General features: G+C 38.7%; 1 protein-coding gene across 4 annotated transcripts in view; it reads left to right on the forward strand.

Moving 5' to 3' along the window:
- Positions 1–10297, forward strand: part of C1H7orf57 (chromosome 1 C7orf57 homolog) — a 69090-nt gene extending 58793 nt beyond the window's left edge. For 2 of the 4 annotated variants that reach the window (XM_077118845.1, XM_077118831.1), the window contains exons 6-9: positions 3978–4075; positions 6485–6702; positions 7463–7477; positions 9215–10297. In XM_077118845.1, the coding sequence (XP_076974960.1) occupies positions 3978–4075; positions 6485–6702; positions 7463–7477; positions 9215–9261 (378 nt within the window). In that variant the 3' untranslated portion in view covers positions 9262–10297. The remainder of the gene's footprint in view (positions 1–3977; positions 4076–6484; positions 6703–7462; positions 7478–9214) is intronic. The other 2 variants (XM_077118853.1, XM_077118840.1) reach the window with 2 other exon arrangements.
- Positions 10298–10542: the final 245 nt, after the last annotated feature.

Below are 10542 nucleotides of genomic sequence, written 5' to 3' on the forward strand. Positions count from 1 at the left end.
GGGAAAGAGGGTCTTGCAAGTCAGTGACCCTGAACATGGTGGAGACATTGAAACTGTGATGGAGATGAAAGCTCTTCCAGAGGAGTGGATGGAAGCCATGGGAAAACTGGCAGTCCACTCTGCATATGGACTGGCCTGGCAGACTAGTGCTAAGAGCTCAGAAGCCAGTCTGTCTACCACTGGCACTAAGACATGGATGGCAAATTGGCACATACCCTGGCAGTCCTGTCCATTTCAATGGGGTTTTGGACTTGGGACAAAAACACAAGCAATATGCACATGGGCCCTGTTCTCTGTTACAATCTGAATATGAGTTTGTAGAAGGCTGTCTGTTATGTATGTACTTGTAATAGAAAGGTGTGAAAAGAGTCTGAGTGACCCTCGGTGGAATCTGGGAACATTCATGAGTGTGTCTTTTACTTTAGAACATGATGCATTTAACAAGGACTGCCTGTGCATCTTAGCTTCCTGGGCCTGTATAATAAAGTTCCACCAACTGGGCGGCTTCAAACTGTGTTCTCTCATAGTCCAAATCAAGGTGTTGGGTTCTGGTGGTGGTGGTCGGCAATCATTGGCATAGCTTGAACTCTGCCTCTGTCACATGGCCAACTTCTTTGTCTGTCCATCCATGTCCAAATTTCCTCTTTTTATAAGCACACCTCTCATACTGGATTAGGGCCATCAGAATCCATTTTGGCCTCATCTGACCTAATAGCACCTTCAAAGATCCTATTTCCAGATAGGATCATATTCACATGACCAGGAGTTAGGACTTGAATATATCTTTCGGGAGGACACAATTCAAGTCATAACACTGTGTTTCCTTGGAAATATATTCATGATATGCATGGGATGATCCCTGTAAGATAAAGCCTATCAATATATATGCATACAGAGGGGAAATGTGAAAGGGTCACACCACATTTCTAGCATTTGGTTTCACCAGTGGTCAGGATTTGATGGGGAGTGAGAACTATTACTTTTACTTTAGATGTTTTAGAATTTGGGGGGGAAGAGAGGGTAAGCAAGTAGACCCCAAAGTTACATATCACTTGAGCTTCTAACCCATGAAATAAATATAATTGGAAGATAGGGCAAGAGAAAGATTGTTCATTCCCCTTCAGCACATGATTCATTGTGGGAAGAAAGTTGGGCAAGAGAAGGCAGATTTCTTTCAGGACAAGATTCAGGTTGTATTCAAGTTTAAAAACAGGAGTTATATAATCTAATATTGAGCATTTATGTGAAAGAGTGACTATATACAAGTAGAATACATTTTATAATCAGCACACAGACTAAGGCCTGTACTTATGACAATGTGGGTCAGAGGGAAGACAGCCACCCCATACACATATCTGGGGTTCACCTTGACCAAAATGCTCTTTTACCATTAGAGTACAATGGAGTCAACTGTTGCTGAACAACTAGGCTGCTTATAATTTGTGCTGTTAAAAAAATGTTTCAATGACCTTAGTTGAAATGTAATCCTCTTACCTGACAGAAGTGTGTTTGGGAGAAGTTAGGAGGGTCTCCCTGTTCCACTCTGAATTTAAAGAAAAGAAAACAAGGAGAAATAAAAGGTACATGTCTGAGTACTGGTTAGGGGCTGAAGACATCACTGATGTTGTAGGTATGGGCCCATAGAGAAGAGGGCGAACCACAAAGTTTTAGTAGAAAGCTTGTAATTCACTATTAAAGAAATCATAGGTTACTGAAACAAGCCACTCCAAACTTCAGAATTTTAAATACCAAGCCAGGCTCTAAGGTATCTATATACTGCTCTACCCCTACCCCCTTATTCTTTTTTTTTTTTGGTATGGGCAGGCACCAGAAATTGAACCTGGGTCTCTGGCACAGCAGGCAAGATCCCTTATTCTTAAGTAGTGGAAATTAAAGTACAGTGGATCCCTACTACAGCTGGGATCATTTCTACTAACTCCTTACCCCCATTTTTTTAATATATGAAATCATTTAGATTTTGGTTCAAACCTGAAGACTCTTGAGTCTGTCATGCCTAGACTTCTGGAACATCTTTACCCCAGAACCCGCTAGCTTGGGGTCTATATGACACCCTCTCTCCTGCCCTGTCATTTCATAGCCTCTCTTTCTAAGTCTGTCACTCCTCCCATCTCCTACGTGAACTGTGTCAGAAGGACTGCAGCTTCAATAACTCTGTAGCTCAGCAAATTATGACTTAGAATAGGCTGTGATTCTCCAGTTTTAACCAGCAGAATTACTAGGGACCATCTAAGTCACTGGTATGGAAATGGATTCGCTACAGAAAACAGGATAGAAGGGTACCTCATCCAATTCAGTAGAATTCATACCAGCGTTTTTTTCCATGCTATGCCTAACAGAGATATCTAAGTATCTTGTACTCTGCTCTTGTCATTTTTGAAACATTATGAAAGTTTTCTTTTAATTGGGATTCGAGTTGTAACTGATGTTGTCCTGCCTCAGATTCATCCTGCCTCAGGATAAGGCAGAATATAAATAATATCGTACTACTGATTAAATTATTTCTCCTGTTTAAACTGTTCATTTAATAAAGAAAGCAAAAAATGGAGCTTGAGACAGAGTCCATTAGTCAAGTGTACCTTGCTTGAACTGTCATTACAGTCTCTTTGTTTCCCTGGAAGAACCTCTTTTCTTTGTGCTCTTTCCTATTTCCTTCCAGTTCTTTCCTTTCTCCAATGACAGAACTTTACCTAGGAAAGCACTTGAGCCTAAAGGATGGTCAGTCCTCAATCCAGGACACACAGTCTGCCTGAGTGATGCCTTATTTTTGATCTGCTTAACTTGCTTATCAATTTTCTTTCTCATGTACTCTTTTATATTTTTTGGATTCTGAACCAGCTACGCATATGTTTTATAATGTTCAGAATTATCTTACTATGTCAACATATTAAAGTAATAGGAGTGATTAGCATTATACAAATAAGTTCTGACCCCTCAGATTCTTACCTTAAAGAAAAGCGCTGTGGTCGGCAATTTGATGAGATGGTGGTGGTCACACAAGTCCTCAAATGAAAAATATCAGCATTTTATATTGATTGAGATTTTAAATCAGATTTCAGTATCATGGGCTATTGCATGTTCAAGTTTAACCTCTCACTGATCGCACCTTCTCTCTCATAACTCCATTGGAGCAAGCTTTCCTCCTGGTATTCTTATTTCTCCGAGCACACTCCCCTTTGATTTCACCTTCTTCACCATATATCTCCATCATGTGCCAGGTCTTGTTGCTACTTCTTAGGATCACTCTTTCTTGCTCTTCCCCTTCCTACTATTTAGTTCAGCTCTTCATTACCTGTTGCCTAGGTTTATACAGGAGCGGTCTTTACAGATCCCCTACTTCTCTAGTCTTTCTCCTCTTGAGATCCCACCTCATTCTCTTCTGGGATATCTCCTGCCTTCCACCTTGACACTTTCAGCTATTGGAGCTGTTTTTCCTCTAACAGCTATGTCCTGCTCCCATAGGCACAGGGTCCATCTCAGATACCTTCCCCCTCCCCTCTAATTTCCTCCTGAATCCCTCTCTTGGATTTTTCAGCCAAAATCACATTCTCTAAATAACTCCTTCCTGACTACCACATGTTTGAGTACCTATGATAGAATTGCACCAGGACATTGTTCCAAAGAGGAGGTGTCCCTCCAGGATTGCAGCCCAAGGCTCCATGCATGCAAACAAGCCACAAGTCACCTGGGGGTAGAGCACATAGTGGTTCCTTTTATTTTTTCCTGAGTACGTGACATCTATACTTGAATGCAGCAACTGCCTTTGAAGTACTGATACTCTCTTTTGCACATGGTATTAACCACTTTTGTTGAATGGATGATAATGACCAGACTAAATGTTCAGTCCTAAACCTTTTGTATTTTTGCTTCCATTTTGCTTTCTGAATTTTCTTCTTCTTTAGTGTCTGAGCTGTGAATGCTTTTTACTAACCCAGGATTATGCATGTTCCTTTGCACAGGTGAAACTGCCAGCAATTAACTCGAAGCATCCAAGCAAAGTGGGGACCCCTGTTGGCTCTAAAGATTCAGCAGGAAGTAGATTGTCCTTCCCTCCCATGTAAGTGGCATGAGGAACTCGAATGCTGCCTGAGTTAGTTTGGGGTTTGGTCTGTCATCTTTCATGCACGTGACAACAATGTCAGTGATGGCAACAACACACTGTGTTAATGACAGTTGCTTTCCCACGGCTCTTTTTGGTCAGACAGCTTTGACTACCATGTTATCCTGCAGCCCGCAGAATACAAAGCCCATGAAATAAATATAATTGGAAGATAGGGCAAGTGAAGGGCTGTTCATTCTCCTTCAGCACATGATTCATTGTGGGAAGAAAGTTGGGCAAGAGAGGGCAGATTTCTTTCAGGACAAGATTCAGGTCATATTCAAATTTAAAAACAGGAGTTATATAATCTAATAATGAGCATTTATGTAAGACAGTGACTATTTAAGTAGAATATATTTTATATCAGCACACAGACTAAGGCCTGTACTTATGACGATGTGGGTCAGAGGGAAGACAGCCACCCTATACACATATCTGGGGTTCACCTTGACCAAAATGCTCTTTTACCATTAGAGTACAATGGAATCAACTGATGCTGAACAACTAAGCTGCTTATAATTTGTGCTGTTAAAAAAATGCTTCAATGACCTTAGTTGAAATGTAATCCTCTTACCTGACAGAAGTGTGTTTGGGAGAAGTTAGTCCATCTCTCATTCCTTCCTAACATCTGTTTTTGCTCCTATTGAACATGCCTTCTCCTGCATCCATTTTTCATTTTTGGCTGCTGTACCTCTCCAATGAAGTACTTTCTTTTCTGTTGGTCCATGGTCTGCCTGAAACCCACCTCCGCAATCCCATCTGTTTTAGTTTCCTTGGCTGACAAGCGAATACCATGCAATGGATTGGCTTAAATGATAGGAATTAATTAGCTCATGGTTTTGAGGCTAAGGAAATATACAAATCAAGGCATCATCAGTGATGCTTTTTTCCCTAAGACTGGCATTCTAGAGCTGGCAGTCCATGATTCTTGGACTCCTCTGACACACGCAGCTTCTCCTGGTCTCTCCCTTCTCTTCCGAGTTCCACTGACCTTCAGCTTCTTGTTTCCAATGGCCTTCTCTCTGTCTCAATTTCGCTCTGCTTATAAAGGACTCTAGTAATAGGATTAAGACCCATCCTGATTGGGCTGGGCCACACCTTAACTGAAGTAGCCACATCGTAAGGTCCTGCTTACAATGGGTTCACACGTACAGGAATGGATTAAGTGTAAGAACATGTTTTTCTGGGGTGCCCAGCTCCAAACCACCACACTGTATTTCCCAAAAGCTTGCTTGGACTGGCTGCTCACTACTTGTCCTCTTGTTCTTTCATGGACATGTGGCTTAGTTCTGAGGTTTTCTGTGTCTTCAAGTCCTGAACCTTGGTATTGGCTCCTTTTGAGTGTTCTAGCTCTACAGTTAGATAGGAAATAGTTTAGGTGCTCTTACATTTTGTTAATCTCCCAACTGGAGAGTGAACCCCTAGAGGGCTTTTGTTTCTCTTTCAGTTTGCCAGAACCATAGTTTAGTTCTGGAATAAATGTCATTAATTGTATGACTAATCCTTCCAGTAGCTTCTAATCTAATGGGAAAAAGAAAAACAAAAACAAAAAAACAGCCACATTGTTCTATGACTTTGTGACCAATGCTTTCAGCTTGGACTGGGAGGGAGAAAAATGCATAGAGAGTGCAAGAAAGCTACTCAGAATAGCCTAACAATGTGGTGATTCACCACAGGAAGGCTGATGATCAGAGAACAAGTGATGTGTGTCATTTGTTTGACTTCAAAGCTCAGGCTGTTTTTCCATCATGTCGAAGCTTCCCTGTCATTCTTTAATGTAGATTATGATAAGAGCCATAAATATGATGCAAGTGGTAAAATGCTAGGTTATCAAAGATAATCTACAGAAAGAAGACAAGGCTTTATAAAGGAACAGAGGCCTGGTAGATAACCTTTAATATGGACAAGGACAAGGAAGAAATAAGTAACAGTTTTTTACAAATGGCTGAGTATGAGCAATCCATTACTACTTAAGGAAGAAATAGTATTTTCTGAAGAAGGCTTCCCAGTGAATAGCTAGGACTTATTTCTTATTTACTATAATTGAAGACTGGCTTTGGAAACTGGACTAAGCATGCTGTCACCCCATGTACCCACATCTAAGGGATGCTTTGAAATGTACTTCCTAATGATTAAAAGGGGATGGGGGGAGGGAGAGAGTGGCAGGGAGAGAGAGAGAGAGGGAGGGAGGGAGGTAGGGAAAGAGGGTGGGAGAAAGAGAGAGAGAGAGAAAGAGAAAACATGCCCATGGTGAAGGACACCAACCAACTCATCTAATATCTTATGAGGATGTTCAGCAGAAACTGCTCTTCTGGTATATTATTAACCTTTGTACTTAAGTTTGACATTAATTTTTTTCTTTTTGAGGCCCGGTCAAAAAAATAGTTCACCTACAAACTTCTCCAAACTTATTAGCAATGGTTATAAGGATGAGTGGTTACAGCAGCGAGCCAGCTCAGAAAAGAGGATCCCACACCTCCCCAGAATGCCAGCCTCAGCTCAGTCCACAGAAGATCCCGAAGGGCCCCAAGATGCAGAGAAGCCTGAGGACGCGGAAGTCCCCGAAGGCTCCGAGAAAGCTCCAGGTAAAGCTCATCTGGTAATCCACTGTCCACTGGGGCTTTTTATTAACTGTGCTGGCAGGGGCTGGCCCTTCCTTTTTTTTTCTCATTATGGTAAGGAGTAATCAAAAAACCATGTTAGAAGGTCAAGATATCAAGATTACAGATAAACACGAGGATAATCTATTTTTTGTGTTTTTCCTCTTTATGGAGGCGAACAGCAAAAGCGCTGACTTCTGGGGCCTTACATTTTCTTTAATTTGCCAAAAACTTTGATGCTCAATTTGGTATCCCAGACCATCTTATTGATTTTAGTCTTCTGGATACAAAGAATTTTGACCCTTAAAATGCCGTATCTTCTGCATAATCAGTTTGTCCTATTTGAGAGGGCTTCATAGAAGTTCTCAGTTCTTTGAATTGAACTCAGAATTCAAATTTCAAATTATTCCATTATCAACATTTCTTAAATTTTGTTATTGAACAGAGCTTTATGTGTAATTAAATGTTCAGAGTCCTGTATTCGTTTTTATTTTTAACGGTCACTGATTGAATTATTCTTATTTTTTGGGGGGCCTTGTCCATTGTAGAGCCCATTGAGTTTTATTCTTAGTTTCCCTAGCTCTATTAATTATTGACTTTGTGGCTTTATACAGCTTTTTTTTTTTTTTTTTTTAACTCTTGAGGCCTCATTTCTTGCCTTGTCTTTTTTTAAGACTATAAGAAATTATGACACCTGGGTCCATTTCACTGTGTTGACAGTACATGTACTTGTTCTTTATTACAGAGTCTTCCCCTGCAAGTGAGTATTTGCAGAGAAACTGAACTGCAACGGGATACAAAAAAATGTCTTACCAAAAAAAGAAAAAAAATCACTGGACATATTTCTGAAATCTGAAACTGAAGTCTCTGGCAGCCTGCAATGTCTTTCATCAAACTGCATGTATTCTAGTTACAGAGGCTGTGCCATATATGCTTTTTAAAAAATTCATCAGAATTCTAATAACACAATTTTGAGGACAGAAAAATAAGAATTACTTACATTATTACAGCCAAATTAATTTATTCTTTTAAGTATATTACAAACAAAGAAAAACATCTTTTACATGTTTTTATATGTTCATAGACATTTTTTATTACCTTGTGGGAGAGCCATGCATTTAAAAAATGAGAAAGTGAAGGAAAAAGTCATAGGAGGACCTCAATTTAAAAATAGAAATAAAAATAAAAAAATAAGAACAGAGGTCACTTAAATAGGGTATTTTAATATCTTTAGTATGATTTTTCTGCATGTGCATGGTCTTAAGTAAATAGAGTTTATTTCACCACTAACAAAATGATCTAATCAAGTATCATCGTTTGACATTGGTATAAATTTATAAATTGTTCTATCAGGAAGTACATCATTGCATGTATTATATAATGTATGTGGTTACGTTAGCAGCAATACCTGTTGAATTTCATAGGAACATTGAAAATGAAAGACTAAATAAGCAGTAACTGCCACCCCACCCACCCACCCCATAATCTAGAAATATCCCCGTTTGCTAGAGTGGTTCTACTTCATAGGGTTCTCTGGAGAGCTGAGGGTGTCACTGCTGAAACTGCCAGCTCCACACGCTTTTGAATGCTTTGATGGCTATACTCTATCTCCTTTTATTCTCACATTATTTTTCTTTCTTGTATTTCCTTACCCATCCTGTTTCCTGTTTATTCTGCTCTCCATTTACAAACTGTATTAGCCAGCCCAGAACCAGCCTTTTGCCTTCCAGCTGGGAAGGCATTGGGGGGGGAAGGGGGGGAGAGGTGGGGGTGAGGAGGTAGGGGTGGGAGGAAGCCTCTATTTAGAGCCTGCTGCTGGAAATTTCAGTACCTCATCTAGTCAAGGCTTGTTAGGAACTGTTCTTTCCCTCCAATAGGAACAGGTTTATTTTTTCCTCTTATTGCCATTTTTGCAGCCATTCCAGAAGTCTTTAGAGGGTCAGAAAGCTGGCCTCTACATAATTGGTGGAGCACTGCACTTTGAAATTTGGCCAAAATTTAATGGAATGCATAAGACTTTGGCATGCAAAAACTAATGCCATCCAGCATTCATGCTGAGGTGCTGGCTAAGCATACAGACGTCCTTAGATTGGGTGGATGTCCGCCTGCCTCCTTACCTGACCAAGGCTGTATTCACACTGCTTAATTCAACTCTGTGCATTTGTGTTAGCATAGCCTTTCAGCAGGTGCAGACTTAACTTTTGGATCGTACGCATCTCTGACCAGGCATTTTGTTTGCTCTTGTCCACTGGTATGCAAGCTGGAGTCTGATGTTTCAGATGTCTGACTTGTGCCTGGTGATAGTTATACGCTAAATTTTTATGTAGATTTCAGGAATAATAGCTATAAATGGGTAGGGAAAATGTGTTTTTCTTTTATTTAAAATTTTAAAAATAGGTTAATTTTAAATTGCAGTTGAATTTTATTTATGTGACTGACTTTAGTTTAATTTTAATTGTCTCTCTTTGTCTATTCACTTATTTACTTTGTATTGCAGGTGCTGCAGCATCTCCATCTGCATCAACACCAGCCGAGCTCAAATAAACCCCAGTAACATCACGTGCATTTAGGGTGGTTCATAGTGGCTAAATATGACAACTATGCTACAGCTGTTTTTATAAGTCTCTTGTTATATTGTGTTAATGTAGATTCTCATGAAATAATTTATTTTGCAGTAGATTTGACATCCTTTTGGCAGAGATTGTGCAACTAGTGAGTTTTGTTACTTGCATTTCTCTGGGAGGTCCAATACATGGTTGACAAACAAAACTAAGGTCTTTGTTTCCTTATGCCTTGCTGGCTTGGTGATGTGAGTACATTGATTGATTGCAATCAGTTACTTCCTTCCTGATGTGTCATCATCTGATATCACCTCCCACTGTGTGAACCACTGCTTGGTGTTATTTCTATTGAAATTGATGGCTTGGACTCTTAAGTTGAAGAAACTCAGAACACATACTTTAAACCTTTTCTATTATTTACTCCTGTAATCTTTTTAGAAATAATTTTTCTGTTACGTAAGAATATCATGATACCATGTATATTAAGAAAAATAAGATTTTAATTTATTATGGCTTGAAATTTTAAAGAGTCAATGTAAAGAATTTGTAGCATTTGCTAGCTTTAAAATGTTGCTCATGCTTTCTGCATAAACTAAAATCCAGAATATTAAACCTTTATTGTTTTGTATTTTTTAAGCAAACATGTTTCATTTTAATATTTCATTTAGTAGTCCTAACAAACTTTTAATAACAGACAGAATTCTCTTATTTTGTAAGCTTTGTTATTATTTAAGTAATTAGGATTAGAATGTAATTTTATATTTTGAACATTTAATTCACAAATAAAATAGCTTTCTGCAGGAAGATTTTCAGAAAGCCAAAAAAGGTCACAGATATTTTAGCCTCTTTCCCAGAATAAACTTATCATGCATTTACTCACTTAAAATTTTAAAATTTTACATTAGTTCTTTAAATAAGATATTTAACTGAGCACATATCTCTATATTGTTTGATCAAACTGATATTACTATGGGAGAATGTATACAATGTGAAAAAATATGAATGGGTACATATCCTGAATAAATAGAATATATTATTTCATTGTAGTAAATATTTATTTATTTTCTCCCTTCTCCTCCCCTTCCTTTTTCCATCCCTGTTACCATGTCATTCCAAAATAACTCCCCCCTCCCCCACTTAGTAAAAAATCACCAGGAATAGAAATCAGTAGTTTAGAACTTTTTTTTTTTTTATTAATTAAAAAAAGAATTAACAAAACAATTAGAAATCATTCCAATCTACATGTACAATCAGTAATTCTTAA

Source organism: Tamandua tetradactyla, chromosome 1 (assembly GCF_023851605.1).
Source record: "Tamandua tetradactyla isolate mTamTet1 chromosome 1, mTamTet1.pri, whole genome shotgun sequence".
Lineage (NCBI taxonomy): Eukaryota > Metazoa > Chordata > Mammalia > Pilosa > Myrmecophagidae > Tamandua > Tamandua tetradactyla.